Here is a 15,913-nt window from a genome sequence, read left to right as displayed (position 1 = left end):
CTCTTGAGTTTGGGATTCCATACCCAGGCAATGATGTTTTACCAGGAGATTCCAGTGTGCAGCCCAGATCGAGAAGTACTGTTCTAGAAATTCCATAGGCTCAGTTCCAGACACTTGAAACAGAGGAGACTTGAAGCAAAAGGACAGAACCATTTTGTAGGCCAAAATGTTTTTAGCTTTACATGACCCTGGATATTATTGGGATTTTCTGGGTCCAAGTTGATAATTTATAACCACTGGGCATTTATTTTTAGAAAGTTCATGTTTAGTAGACATATCTTCAAGGGCTCTTTTTGAAAATGAAAGGATACATGAAACAGTCACTCTAGAGTCATGATAGTCACACTGGCCTCTGGGCACTCTTATATTCCTCCAAGTTCAAACGAAGAGTGATGAAGAGCAAAATCAACAGCTGCAGAAAGACTCTAAGTGCTTGCTTTAGGAGAGTGATGCCATCTTGGGATGGATTTGTAAAGCAGCCCATTTGGTTGGAAGACATGGCTGCCTGGAGGTTCCTTGACCCCATGAAAAGGTTTTGATTCCCCTGATCACTTTGTAAGGAGCTAGTTGTGATTGTTGTCTAGTTGCCAAGTCGTGTCCGACTCTTTGCGACCCCATGGACTGTAGCCTGCCAGACTTCTCTGTCCATGGGGTTCTCCAGGCAAGAATACTGAAGTGGGTAGCCATTCCCTTCTCCAGAGGAGCTATTTGTCCTTGCCAAGTTGTGAGTCAGTGTGGGTGAGGCTGTGGCATGTGCTAATGATGAAAACTCTGAGAGTTGGGGGTGACAGCCTGCTGGGGCATGCCTTTGCGCTCTGTCCCTCCCCAGGCCGGGCATTTTAACCTGCCTGGCAGGGTGGGGCAGCCACTGTTGGCATGGAGACAGGCCACATATGGCTTAGAGAGAGACAGGTGAATTCTGATATCTTAGTTTAGCGGCTCTCTGTAGATGCCAGTAAAACAGAATTCAAGGAATGGTGTTTACCAAAGAGCACTGGAGTCTTGAATATTTAGCATATTCTTCATTCATTGAACTCTTATTAAGTGCCTTCTCTGTACCAGGCATGGCCAAGGCAGCTGCTAGTTCACAGTCGCTGCTCCCTGGAAGCCCCCAGGCCTGCAGGAGACACAGTGGCAAACAGTTATAGCAGCAGGAGTTAATCCTGTGACCTGGCAAGGTGGTGGTGGTTTGGTCGCTGAGTTGTGTCTGACTCTTGCAACCCCATGGACTGCTGCCCACTAGGATCCTCTCTCTATGGGGTTTCCCAGGCAAGAACACTGGAGTGGGTTGCCTTTTCCTTCTCTAGGGGATCTTCCTGACCCAAAGATTGAGCCTGCATCTCCTGCATTGCAGGCAGATTCTTTACCACTGAGCCACCAGGCAAGAACACAGAGCAATAGGAGCAGACATGAGGGTCATCCTTATAGCTTCTTACAAAAGGGAGGGAGGGAAGGTAGGAAGGTAGATGGGAAGGATGGGAGGAAGAATGGAGGAAGGAAAGAAGGAAAGAAAAAGGTACAGTTCTAGAAGTGCTTCTTGGGACCAGGAGAAGGAGGCATTGAGGACATTACGGATTTGTATAGATTGAGGTGGCCTAAACATCATTTGGAGTTTTCCATTAGATGTTATGTTGACAATTTTACAGCAAGTGATAGGAAAGCATCTTGAAGAGACACCTTTTTTTTAGTTTACGCCAAAGTGCTGTGCGGGCTCTGGCAGCATGAAGATTTTGAAGGGTCTGCTGTGTCACACATGTTGAGGACTTTGAACTGTGTCCTGAAAGCATCAGGTCACCATGGAGGGGATTAATCAGGGAATGGTAACCTATTCCAGTACTCTTGCCTGGAGAACCCCACGGACAGAGGAGCCTGGTGGGCTGCAGTCCATGGGGTCGCAAAGAGTTGGACATGATGGAGCAAATAACACTTTCACTTTCTTTCATGAAATGATCGGCTTTTTAGGAAGATCACTCCTGCTACCAGTGTGGAGAGTGGGTTGGAAGGAGAAGATGGGAAGCAGACATCCTTGTTAGGAGAATCTTGAAATAAACCAGGCAAACAAGGGTGAGGTCCTGGAGAAAGGCTCTGAAATTCTGGAAGGAGGGGAGTATTTCAGCTACCTTCCTAAGATACAGGCACTACGACCTGGTGAGGAGGTGGGAGGTGAGGGTGGAGGAGAAGCAACGGGCCTCAGCAATCTCTGGTTCCTGTACTGTGTGGGAGTATTTGCCAGATAAGTTAAAAAAAAAAAAAAAGTGTCAGGAGAACATGATAACCACTGCACTACGGAAAGCACACCTAAGTTAAAAAGTAAATTTCAGAAACAAATTTAGCAAGCATAGGTACTTGATGCTTTCTTTCTGTTTACAAATGGTAGTAAATCTAGATTCCTTGGACTTCAATGCCAATGTCAAGTTCAAGTTTCTTACTGAATTCCAATGCCTGGCTTATTGCCAAGACTAGTTGACAGTAAACCTCTGCATTTCACTGTGGTCTCAGCCTACGGGGCTGTGGCACGGGGACCTCGTGTGGCAGCTGTGATGGACAGACAGGTTGGTGGTCATGCCAGCGTGAGTTCCAAGGCTTCTCTTGTGATCAGTATGCTCTTGGACACATCTAGTGCCTCTTCTGTCAAGTTAGGTGACTGTTCAATTGAAGTATGAGCAAGTTAAAGATTATGCAAAGACTAGAATTGTTCTGACTTACCCTGATCTTTTTTCCTTCATTATTGTAAAAAAATAATAATAATAATTCTACAGCTCTGTTACCAACCTTTTACATGAAAAAGGGCAAAGGGAAGGAGTGGGATTTAGCTGACTCTTCAAATGACCTACTACTTTTAACCCTTGTAGAAAATCTTTCCAAAATGCATGAGACTTCTCTTGCTTGAGAAGTAGGGCTAACCCAGTCAAATCTTTGACCTACCTTAGGGACTGCCTCAAGGGACCGTGTTGCAGGTTTAGATGTTAACGTTCTTGATAGAAATGTAGATTCTTTAAATACAAGAATGGTTTGAATATGTATACGGGCTTCCCTGGTGGCTCGGAGGTTAAAGCGTCTGCCTGGAGTGCAGGAGACCTGGGTTCGATCCTTGAGTCAGGAAGATCCCCTGGAGAAGGAAATGGCAACCCACTCCAGTATTTTTGCCTGGAGAATCCCATGGAGGGAGGAGCCTGGTAGGCTACAGTCCATGGGGTCGAAAAAGTCGGACACGACTGAGCGACTTCACTTCACTTCATCAGCTTGTATCCTTCACATCATATAAAGGGCATGGGGCTTTAAAACTAGGCTGACCTGGATTCACATTCCTACTCAGCTTTTCTGGCTATGTGACCTCGGGCAAGTTAATTAACCTTTCTGAGCCTCTTTTTTCTCACCTATAAAATGCTTATCTTAACAGGACTCTTGCTTGACCTCATTATCTATCCATCCATAATGAAGTTGAGCAAGAGCCCTGTCTTTCTGAGAAATACTTACTGATTAAGACATCCAGTACATGGCAGCAGGTGTCCTGAGGTGAGTTCTCCCTAAGTGTTTAGTCTGATAGGTTTTTCCTTCATTTATTGCTGTCTTTCATTATCTATTTAGCCCCTAAATTTAGTGGCTAAAAACATCATGGTTTATTTCTTGCAATTCTGTGGCTTGGCTGGGCAGTCTTTCTGCCGAACTTGCTGGAAGGTCCGCTGGGGACAGCTCAGTGTCTGTCTCCCTGTGGCCTTTTGTCCTCGAGGAGGTCAGACAGAGTACCCCTCCCCAACCCCAGCAATCTCAGGGTTCCCAGAGCATGAGAATGGAAGCCACAAAGCCTGTCATAAAGCCACAAAGCTACAAAACCTGGGTTCTGAAATCCCAGGACAGCGCTTTCCCCTTATTCTGCTGGTCAAAGTCAGCCACGCAGCCAATAAGTGTTTTCAGTAATTAAAGTGTGAAAGACAAACCCAAGTTAAGGCAGAGAGTGGGCAAGGGACGGGGGAGCTGCCGGTACAGACTGGGGTTGGGGGGAGGCCTTCCTGAGGTGGTGACTCCCCGCATAGAGAACTGAAGGATGTGAGGGAACGCAGGAAGGGTGCTGCCCGCAACGACCGACCGGCCAGAGCGGAGGTCCTGAGACGGACAGGAGCACGCTGTCTGCTGGGAAGGTCTGGTGCCTGCAGGCTTGAAACAAGCCCAGTGAGGTCCCCCAGAGCCACATCTGGCTCTGATCAGGGCTGAATGGATGTCCATCTCTTTTCTTCTAAACAATGGAAGTGAAAATATGTTTAATTCAAGATAGTCATTCAGTGGGAATCTGTGAAGTTGAAATTTTACTAAATAAGGCTCGTGTGTGTGTGTGTGTGTGTGCATGCTCAGTTGCTCATTCATGTCCTACTCTTTGCAACCCCATGGACTGCAGCACGCCAGGCTCCTCTGTCCATGGGGATTCTCCTGGCAAGAATACTGGAGTGGGTTGCCATGCCCTCCTCCAGGGGATCTTCCCAACCCAGGGATCGAACCCAGGTCTCCTGCATTATAGGTGGATTCTTTACCATCTAAACCACCAGGGAAGCCCAACTAAGGCTCAGTTGGGGGAAAAAATTGTTCCCACAGTCATGGATGCTAAAAGATTACAGATACTTTGTAAACTAATGTCTGCCGTAGAGGTTCCTGAATGGCATCTCTGATCTTTCCTGGCGAGATGTCTTACTCCCTTAAAGATGAGTCTTTCTCAGCCTTCTGGGTTAGGACTGTATGTAAACCATTTATTGTTCAGCCACTGAGTTGTGTCTGACTCTTTGCCACCCCATGAACTGCAGCACACCAGGCTTCTCTGTCCTTTACCTTCTCCCAGAGTTTGCTCAAACTCACGTCCATTGAGTTGGTGATGCTATGTAATAGTCTCATCCTCTGCTGTCCCCTTCTCCTGTTGCCTTCAATCTTTCCCAGCATCAGTCTTTTCCAATGAATTGGCTCTCCGCATCAGATAGCCAAAGTATTGGAGTTTCAGCTTCAGCATCAGTCCTTCCGATGAATATTCAGGGTTGTTTTCCTTCAGGTTTGACCAGTTTGATCTCCTTGCAGTCCAGGGGACTCTCAAGAGTCTTCTCCAGCACCACAGTTCAAAAGCATCAATCCTTCAGCCCTCATCCTTCTTTATGGTCCAACTCTCATTTCTGTCCATGGCTAGTGGAAAAACCATAGCTTTGACTATACGTCCATTTGTCGGCAAAGTGATGTCTCTGCTTTTTGATACACTGTCTAGGTTTGTCATAATTTTCCTTCCAGGGAGCAAGCGTCTTTGAATTTCGTGGCTGCAGTCACCATCTGCAGTGAATTTGGAGCCCAAGAAAATAAAATCTGCCATTGTTTCCACATTTTTCCCCATCTATTTGCCTTTAAGTTATGGGCTTGGATATAAAACTATAGATAACTCAGAATCTGGGTTTCCATGGCAGACACCTGGGTGAAGGAGAAACACACAAAGGGATGAAGGATGGAGAACCCCTCTGAACGTCTCTTCCCCTTCGCAGGCTGTGACTGTAACCTGGAAGGAGTTCTCCCTGAAATCTGTGATGCCCAAGGGAGGTGCCTATGCCGCCCCGGCGTGGGGGGCGCTCGTTGCGACGCCTGCCGCTCGGGTTTCTACTCCTTCCCTATTTGCCAAGGTAAGTGAGCAACATGAACATAGTAACTGTCAGTCCCCTGAGATAAGTCTCCTCCTAAGGAAATTCAGAGGCTCCTTTTGGCAGAACTGTGTGGCCTACCGTTTAAATGAGTGAGCTGCTGGCCCATATATGTATGTTACATGTGACCGTCCTCCTACCCCGGCCACGTCACCTCCCTGATCTTGTCTTTCACCCTTACCCTTCCTCCTCCCCAGGGGTCAAGCACGTGGGCTCTGGAGAGGAGGTGGTACCTGGACAGTGTTTAGGAACCTGCCAGGCAGACAAGGCGGAGGAGGCTGGGGATTCGAGGAAGGAGGACAGCACCTGCCAAACCAGCCTCCTCCTCTCCGCTTGGTCTGTCTCTTAGTCTCCCATCCTAGTAAGAGTCACCGAAGGGGCTGGAGGGAGGGCGAGGGAGGAGTCTGGCCCAGGCCCCGAAGAACAATAGGTGTGCGGTCAGTGATGCGTGTGTGCTAAGTTGCTTCAGTCATGTCCGACTCTTTGCGACCCGATAGACTATAGACCAGCGTGCTCCTCTGTCCATCGGATTCTCCAGGCAAGAATACTGGAGTGGGTTGCCATGCCCTTCTCCAGGGGATCTTCCTGACCCAGGGATCGAACCTGGGTCCTCCCCCATTGCAGGCTTCCCTGGTGGCTCAGACAGTAAAGAATCTGCCTGCAGTGCGGGAGACTCAGGTTTGATCCCTGGGTCGGAAAGATCCCCTGGAGAAGGGAATGGCTACCCACTCTTCTGAACTAAGGGCTTGAACCAAACCCATAAGGTAAATCCCAAATTAATTCAAGGTATCTTAACTCCAACATCTCATTATGTATCACGACATAATAATAGAAATAACACACACAGTAAATGTAATACCCTTGAATCATCCCCAAACCATCCTCTCCTGCCCCAGCCTGTGGAAAAATTGTGTTCTATGAAACTGGTCTCTGGTGCCAGAAAGGTTGAGGACCGCTGCTGTACATCATTTTAAGAGCCTGTAACCCCAATCCTGGCCGATCTCCCTGTATGCACAGATGTCTGTGTGCCACATCCCCACTTGCTTTTCCTCTTGGTCCTTCGACCTGTCCTGGGCCTCTATCCTCTGCCCCTCTTCTCAGTCTTGGCCTCTTGGGCCACAGAAACACTCTGCAGTTCCCGCCCAGAGATTTGGATCACCCGCAGATGGGAGGGTAAGGAAAGGAGTGGGGTATCTTTACTTTCTGTGCCTTGACTTCTGCCAGGGAAGTTCAGTATTAGGGGTTGGAACACCCAGGTGTTTCCCGTTGAAACATCAATACAGCTGATCCTTATTTGGAGTTGTGCGAATCATCCTAGAGGCAGATTCAGTACTGAGCTGACTCTGGTCTGGGTTGGTAACCTCATCCTTGCAGGTATATTTTCTCCATGGAAGGACATCCCAAATAATGAAGGTTTAGAGCATGAGGTAGGGATGATTACATGTCTAATTTAAGCTGTATGCACCAAAAGTCTCATTGACAAAGGGAAGAAGAATTAGCAGGTGGGAGACGAGTTGGAAACCTTCCATTTCAAGGTCCACTAGGGGCCAATCTGGGCTCCCTGGTGGATCAGATGGCAAAGAAACTGCCTGCAATGGGGGAGACCTGGGTTCAATCCCTGGGTTGGGAAGATCCCCTGGAGAAGGGTATGACTACCCTCTCCAGTATTCTTGCCTGGAGAATCCCATGGACAGAGGAGCCTGGTGAGTTACAGTCCATGGGGTCACAAAGAGTAAGATTTGACTGAGCGACTACACTTTGACTTTTCAGGGACCAATCCCAGAGGAGTGTATGTTGGGAGCAGGCGAGGTCATGAGTAGTGAAGATGAAGTCTGACAAAAAACAGGAGAAAGATCAGGGCAGCCTCGTTCCTAGTGGCGTGGAGAGGTGTACCACCAAGTTTGTTCTTCCAGATTTGAGCCATTAGGCTCTGGAAGCCTTTGGGATGCTCTCACATTCTGTTGCCAATGGTCTCCCTTCTCTGGTACTCACTTTTTCTAACAGCTTTTGTGATCTTTTAATTTTTTTTTTCCTTTGAGCAGTGTTGAAGCCAGTGGCTGAAGGCCAGACATGCTGAAATCTGAACTTGGTCTAGCATCAAGGTCTGACCCAATATTTCAATTTGTGATCCTTCTTAGATGAAGTTGGTTGCTTGACCCATGGAATTTTAGAATTGAACCTGTATAGCCACAAATGCTACATCAGAGGGTCCAACATATCTAGCCAAAGAATGCTTGTGTGGCTTTGCTCTACATTGCCTTAAAATTTTTTTAAAAATCTTCTTAAAAAGAATCCTAAAACCCTTTCTAATTGTTCTTGCCAACTGCAGTTCAGCATTTATGTTTTGCATTAACTTAATTTGCTCCAGACTTTAAGCGCAAGGCTGTCTTCTCATTTTATTTTGGATTCACTGAAGTGCTTGCAGTTTTCTTGATTGGAGCTGAAAGTCAAATCATAGCTGTGAGGCCATGATGAGAATCGTCTCTGTGTATTTCAGTTTTATGTTTGTGTTGACGTCTGGCTTAGCACTTTGCCTGTAAGCGGAAAACATACCGAGGCTCTCTGTGAACTTGGTCCTTTGGCGGGGGTGGGGGAGTGGGGGGGGGGGTGGGAGATATTGTTCCCTTTCATCCTCTCCGTCCATCCTTCCTTCCTTCTCCTTCTTCTTGATTTTTCTTTTCCTCTTCCTTCCTCCTCCTGCTTTTTCCCTTGTGCATTTTGCTAAGTAGCCGCTAGTCAGCACTTAGAGCAGAGACCAGGAGGGTGGGAGTGTAGAGAATGGGGGCCTCCCATGGCTGGCGCCTGTCACAATGAAGCTGCCCCCAAACCTCAGTGTCCCGGGACCTGAACTGTCCCCATTGGAGTTTGCCGTAGTCTTTGGATTGTGGTTACAGGTAGTTCCTTAGAAAAGTCCTATATATATGTTACCAGTGCATGTCTAACCTTTTCCTACATGTCAGCATAGTCTCACAAATCAGACAAACTGGCCCTGGAAAGAGGCCAGATGCATCAGTGGAAGGCGGGTGGCAGTTCAGGGGCAGGTTTCTGACCTGGGATGCCCCCAGGAAAACCCTCCCAGCCTTTCCAAGGGGGAAAACCAAATCCAGAAGGATGGGCCAAGTCCTGTGCAATTTTGCTTTGAACTGGCCCTTCGCTTTGCAGTTCAATGTTTGTCTAGAACATTGAGGCGGTTGGAAGAAGCCTTGGGATTTTCTGTAGGTTTGATCAGTTAGCCAGAGAGGTGGAGGGTATTCACTACGATGGAACTGAAATGCTGGCTTTGTGGCTCTGATGGAGAAGGCGCCAGCCTGCTCTTCCAACAGAAGGAAGACCTCCAAAATCCTGGGCGTCGAGAGCACCCCTGAAATAATAAGGAGCTCTCTTTTTCTCGAAATTTACATGTTGCCTGGCAGTGTTGCCTCACTCTGTGAGTTTATTCACTGACAGGGAAGAGGGTGGCGTTCCCCAGAGCAGTGCCTCACACAGCAGTGTTGCAAGATTCAACGAGAAAATAAACATCAGTTGAACTACAGGGCTGGACCCGGGAAAGGATTTCACTAGTTGCTTATTCCTCCATTTAATAAATATCTGTTTGGCATGTCATAGAGACCAGGACCCTGTATGCAGGTCAAGAAACAATAGTTAGAACCGGACATGTAACAACGGACTAGTCCAAAATTGGGACGAGTATGTTGAGTTTGTATGTGGTCATGCTGCTTATTTAACTTATATGCAGAGTTCATCAGGCGAAATGCCAGGCTGAATGAATCCCAAGGTGGAATCAAGATTGTTGGGAGGAATATCAACAACCTCAGATATGCAGATGATATCACTCTAATGGGAGAAAGCAAAGAGGAACTAAGGAGCCTCTTGATGAGGGTGAAAGAGGAGAGTGAGCGACAGAGGATGAAATGGTTTGATAGCATCATCAACTCGATGGATGTGAGTTTGAGCAAACTCCAGGAGACAGTGAGGGACAGGGAAGCCTGGCGTGCTGCAGTCCATGGGGTTGCAAAGAGTCAGACATGACTGAGCGCGTGAACAACAACCAGAAGAAAGACCAGGACTGTGTTTGAGGCTGGAAGATTTGAGGGGGAGCACAGCAGACAGGCTCCCTGATTCCTTGTATTATTAAATATCATCATTTTTTAATACTCTTTGAGAATCAAAGTATCTCAAAGCAGAAGCACAGTGAAGAGCAGATGAGAAGAAAAGATTCCAAAAACTCAGAAGGACCTGGATCAAAGCAAAGAGCAGATTTAAAATATTTGCAAAGCCTAGTGGTAGTTCCAAGAGTGAGAAACAGGCTGTCAGTGTTGGAGTTTGGATTTGGGAGCTGGCAGCTTTCATTGATAAGCTGGATAGAAACCCAAAGTGTGATGCCAGATTGAGTCATTCACAATTTAAAATAATGTACCTGTATTTAAGGCCGTGTCTTTGTTTTCACCTCTGGAGTGTGTCTGCGTCTTCTGAGGCTCCCTAGACAACCCCTCTGGTCCTGGGAGGAGTCAGTGTTTTTAATTTCACCCATGTGATGCTGGCTGGAGCTGCCTCCTCTGTTGCTCCAGGCTCCTGTTGCTGCTCCAGCTGCCAGCACGAGTGTTTGCTCTCTGCATCCCCTTCCTTAAAGGAAGAAGAGCAGAGAGGACCTGTGTCAGGGTCCCTCTCCAAAAGGACAAAGGGACAAAGGTTCTCTCCAAAGGGACAGAACCCATAGGATGTGTGTCTGTACAGTCGTTCCCCCACCTATGAATGGGTTCTGGCCCCAGAGCACGTTCATTCGTCCTACAAAGTAAGCCTAGGTACCCACTGACACAATCGGTTATATGGTACTGAACTCTGTGTGCATAGATGCTCAGGTGTGTCCGACTCTTTGTGCCCCCAGGGACTGTAGCCCGCCAGGCTCCTCTGTCCCTGGGGATTCTCCAGGCAAGAATACTGGAGTGGGTTGCCATGCCCTCCTCAGGGGATCTTCCCAACCCAGGGATTGAACCTAGGTCTCCCACATTGCAGGTGGATTCTTAACCAGCAGGGAAGCCCCTGTACCATGCTGTAATGGGTTTATAATACTTTTCACGCCAAGAATACATAAAAAACAAACATGAAAAATAAAGAAAGCACTTTTAACCTTATAGTACTATACCTTGAAAAGTACAGTAGTACAGTGCAGGGGCTGGCACACAGGGGCTGGCATCACCTGACCAGGCAAGAAGAGTTACTAACTGGAGGAGGGAGAGGAGGTGGGAGATGGTAGAGCCGAAGGCTCGTCAGCAACAGGAGACAGAGGGCAGGCTGCAGTTTTGCTTGTGCCTGTCATTGGAGGAACACACGTTTGCATCTTTGAAAGCTTGCAACATGAGGGTTTCTATATAAGGGACTTATTATATCTATGGATATAGATAGATATAGATAGATAGATTTATTTTAAGGAATCAGCGCTTGTGTTTGTGGGGCTGGTGCATCTAAAGTCTGCAGGGCAGACCAGTAGGCTGGAAACCCAGGGAGGGAGGGGGGAGTTGATGCTGCAGCTGGCGTCCACAGGCTGTCTGGAGGTGGAATTACTTCTTCCTCCCAAACCTCAGTCTTTTCTCGTATGGCCTTCAACTGATGGGACGAGGCCCACCCAGACTGTGCAGAGTAACCTGCTTTACTCGAGGTCAGCAGACTTAAATGTTCGTCACATCTAACAAAGCACCTTTTCAGCCGTACCTGGACTGGTGTTGAGCCAACATCTGAGCCCTACAGCCTAGGCAACGTGCAAGCATAAACCATCCCAGAGCCCAAGAATGTTTTCTCAGTTGTCTGCCCCTGGGTAGGGGCCTGATCTCTGCAGACAGGCCTGGAGGGAATCTGGGGCCTCGGAGGATGCTGGCCCAGATAGCCGAAGAGCTGAGTCCTTGTTCTGCTGTCTGACGTGAGCTGGCTGAGCAGCACTAGACCTGTTTCTTCTTCTCTCTTATGTTTAGTTTCTTCGGACCATGTCACTAATTCTCTAGTCCCTCTCCTGGAGTTCTACCCCATTGGGCTCTTAAGTAGATGCTAATATTATTCCCACTTAAAAAAGGGGAAACTGCATTTTAGAGCAACAGCGCGATCTGTTTCAGGTTCCAAGTCTGATTAGAGGTGAAGCTGGAACTGCCTTTGGGTCTTTGGGGCCCCAGCTCCGTGCTCTTATGCGGGTCCCGGGTGCCCCTGCTGTGGCTCTGACTGAGGTCTTTTCATCCAGCCTGCCAGTGTTCAGCCCTTGGGTCCTACCAGACGCCCTGCAGCCCAGTGACTGGACAGTGTGCGTGCCGGCCGGGGATCACGGGGCAGCGGTGCGACAGGTGTCTCTCGGGCGCCTCTGATTTCCCCCACTGCCAAGGTAGGGAGGACCGCAGATGGCTGGGCGGTGGGCTCCTCTCCACCTTGTGTGTGTGGCCAGCCTCCCAGAGAAGCCTGCAAAGCCTGCCAGGCCCACTGTTGGTCACCGCTTCACTTTTGACCCTAATCTGCCTGATTCTTCCCCTTGTAATGTGAGATTGACGAAGGCAAGAAATTAATTAATTTTAGACGCAATTTTTGTACAGGTGGAGAGCAAGGGGGCTGTGATAATGAAAGAAGTGTCTTGGTTAACTAAAAAATGTACTTACAAATTCTGTAACAGCTAATTGTTAGTGTGTTAGTCACTCAGTCGTGTCCATGACTCCCACCAGACTCCTCTGTCCATGGAATTCTCCAGATAAGAATACTGGAGTGGGTTGCCATGCCCTTCTCCAGGGGATCTTCCCTCAAACTCCAGTCTCCTACATTACAGGCAGATTCTTCACCTTCTGAGCCACCGGGGAAGCCCAGCATTGAATTGGACAATTAAAAAAAAACAAAAACAAAACTCTTTGTATAATACTGCCCTCTTCTGGATAATTCTAAGGATGTTCAAAAGTCTAGACTCATTTCCCCAGTCTCCTTTTCATCATTTAGAAATGAACTTTTAGGAGGAGGCAGGGAAGAGAGTTGTTGAGTGACCAAAAGGGTGATTTGGGGAGTAAGGACCATGAAGGCTATGTCTTAGAGGTGTCTTTTTCTGAATTATTGAGTTGGCCCAGAAGTTCTTTTGGGTTTTAACATAAGATATTACAGAAAAATACAAATGAACTTTTTGGCCAACTGAATACATGCAAAGTCCTAGCCACCCATCTATTAAAAAATATAAATATAGATGCACTAGTTTTAAAAACAAGGAAACCTTAAAAAAAAAAAAAACCTTGAAACATCAAAACAAAGGGACAAATGAACATTAAAATCCCAGACATTTCTACACCATATAACTATTTATACATCATATCCAGGCTCAAGCAATGTCTGTGACCCAGCCGGAACTCTGGACTCCAGTTTGGTAAGTAGAAGATTGTTAAAGGGTTGCAGTTCTAACTATTATTCTGATATTTATTTGAAACTGGCACATTTGTGAGCTTCCTGAAATTAAAAATAAATTAAGACCTGAGGCTGAATTGCTTGAAGAGGCTATTGCTCTTTTTCAAAGTGCGTATATGATATTGTAATTTCTTTTGGTCAAAAACAAAAGAATACGGTTTATTTAAACTTTTTGTAGAATTGTGGAGTCCTAGCGTTCCTCTGAAGGCATTGCCTCCCTAGAGATTTGCACATAAGCCTGACATACATAATTAAAATTAAGAAAATCAAAGGCCAGTAAACGTTTAATTAAGCTGTCTGTGTACAGAGTAATTGTAGTCTACTTGATGTTACTCCAAGTACAGTGCTGTGGCATTCTGATTCATTTTCTAAGCACTTTAGAAATTATCTTCTTAGCCTCAAAGTATGCAAAAGCTGGAACCCCAGGTTCTGGAGGGAAAGTGGGAGAAAGTCTCTGTCCTCACTGTGGGACTTGATGATGTTTAAGCAAGGAGGTGACTCTTGCATATTAAAAACATGCTTGCAGATAAATCTAATTTCTACTGAATCTCAGCAAGTTAAATGTTCAGATATTTTCCGTTTAGATTTATATCCACAGTGTAACAGAATCCACAGATAATGACAATGTTGTAAATAAGAATCATTAAAATTTTTTCTTATTCTGAACTTTCCAATTTTAAGCACATATATGGATTCTGTGTATAACTGATAAGTAAATAGTAAAACAAAAGCAATTAGCAGATTGTTAAAATCAACCCAGTACTTTCACTCCCCCCGAATATACTTAATTTACTTTTCATGACCACTTTTCTGTGACCAGCTTTTCTCAGAATGCTTGTTTGGGAACCTCTTCATTCTAAGATGTCAGATGATTACTTTTCTTTTAAAGGGCCATTGTCAATGCAAGCTTCATGTTGAAAGTCCTTCATGTAGCATCTGCAAACCATTATATTGGAATCTGGCCAGAGAAAACCCTGATGGATGTTCAGGTAAGGTTTCCTGTGTTCAGTGTTTTTTAATATATTGTAACTTCCTCTTAATTTTCTCTACCTCAGTGACTCAACTCACAAAAGAGCTATTGATTTAATCCATTCAGTTTGTTTGAAATTCTGTGTAAATGTTTTGATGTCTCACCCCCCCCCGACTTTTGGCAGAACTTCTATCATTTTTGAAATCTCAGCAAGGGATTTATATCCTGTTTCCATATGTATCATGGTGTTTGTCATGGCAGCTGCTTGATAAATGGTTTTTCCGCCTTGTTTTTATAATCCACACTTTCCGGTTTCACTTTATTTTCATTTTATGTTTAGTTGGAAGCCAGGATAGAGCTGAAAACACCAAGCTAAAGATAGCTCAGTGGAGTGAATATTTTTCAATAGGGTATATTTTCATGTAAGCATATCAGTAATAACCTCAACCTTAGAATCGATTAAAAATTCCATGACGGTGCAGCTTTTGTCATTTATGAGTGGTCATAAATGAACCAGTACTTCTTGTAGGTAGATGATATTGATCCAGTTGTTGGGTTCTGCTGAGCCCAGGAAGCAATCCAGTTTTAGGCCTGATGGATGCAAACTGGAATTCTGTTGGAGCATGCTGGAAAGTGATTGCACCCATATTATTACTAGTGTGTCCTGTACCTAGAGGCGGAACTGGCCTTTCTGTAACCGTGGTCCAAGAATGCTCTCTTCTCTTCCCAGAATGCCGATGCCACGTGGCGGGAACCATGAGCGGAATTGGAGAGTGTGGGCAGGTAACGTGGACCAATTTTTCCTGGGATGCTGGTAGAATATAGTAACAGTTAATTGTGGGATTTATGCAAGAGGGGGTTAGTACCTCTGTAATTGTATAGCATGTGGCCATCTTCATGGGAGTTTTCAAATCCCGGCTACCCTGCTTCATAGGACAAAATAAGCCAGTTTGAAATTTTGAAGGTTAGCAAATTCTGTGAAAAAGTAGTGAAAGTGGCTCAGTTGTGTCCAGCTCTTTGCTACCCTATGGACTGTAGCCTGCCAGGCTCCTTTGTCCATGGGATTTCCCAGGCAAGAATATTGGAGTGGGTTGCCATTCCCTTCTCCACGGGATCTTCTCGACCCAGGAATTGAACCTGGATCTCCTGCATTGCAGGTGGATTCTTTACCATCTGAGCCACCAGGGAAGCCCAGCAAATTCTGTAATCTCACCAAATTTTGTCATCTGCTCATTGTTCTGCAGTTAGATGGTGACTGTCATTGTAAATCCCATGTTGGTGGCGATTCCTGTGACACATGCAAAGATGGATATTTTGCTTTGGAAAAGAGCAATTACTTTGGGTGTCAAGGTAAATTCTCCCAGGGGTTCCTGTGTAAGGCAAAAATGTTGATGGGCAAAGACTGTCAGAGTAACCTTGCTTCCAAGTTCACTGTCTTCTTGCTGACTTTCTGATAGAATGGGACTGAAAAGTTCTGTCAAGGGAAATTGGCCAGAATTCCCTTAAGACGAGTAGTAAATTTCAACCAGAGCTGCTTCCCCTTGTCTTCTACCAGCATACTGTTGGGTCAATTATAAAAAATCATAATTGGGGTGCAGAGGAGCCCTGGGGGAGATGTAAATAACATCAAGACTTAGTCATTTTAGAGATAAATTTGAAATATTAAAAAAGTTCACACAAGATAATACCACATTAAATAATACAACTGCAGGAGTGGTCGCCCCACAAGGCCACTCTGATATCTTTCAAGCAGCCTCTCCTTAGCACCTACTGTTTACAACATACTGTGTTGTGAATCGTGTTTAGCTCCCCGGCTGCTGTCACTTTACGTGGTACAGCGGAGTTGGAAGTGGCCTACCAGTGCGTCTCC

General features: G+C 46.1%; 1 protein-coding gene across 1 annotated transcript in view; it reads left to right on the top strand.

Annotated features, from left to right (window-relative positions):
- Positions 1-15,913, top strand: part of LAMA3 (laminin subunit alpha 3) — a 246,698-nt gene that overhangs the window by 83,147 nt on the left and 147,638 nt on the right. Inside the window, exons 12-17 of the mRNA XM_061130933.1 lie at positions 5,508-5,642; positions 11,887-12,024; positions 12,989-13,035; positions 13,963-14,062; positions 14,774-14,826; positions 15,288-15,393. Of these exons, the coding sequence (XP_060986916.1) occupies positions 5,508-5,642; positions 11,887-12,024; positions 12,989-13,035; positions 13,963-14,062; positions 14,774-14,826; positions 15,288-15,393 (579 nt within the window). The remainder of the gene's footprint in view (positions 1-5,507; positions 5,643-11,886; positions 12,025-12,988; positions 13,036-13,962; positions 14,063-14,773; positions 14,827-15,287; positions 15,394-15,913) is intronic.

Source organism: Dama dama, chromosome 27, assembly GCF_033118175.1.
Source record: "Dama dama isolate Ldn47 chromosome 27, ASM3311817v1, whole genome shotgun sequence".
NCBI lineage: Eukaryota > Metazoa > Chordata > Mammalia > Artiodactyla > Cervidae > Dama > Dama dama.
This window is presented reverse-complemented; position numbering and strand designations above follow the sequence as displayed.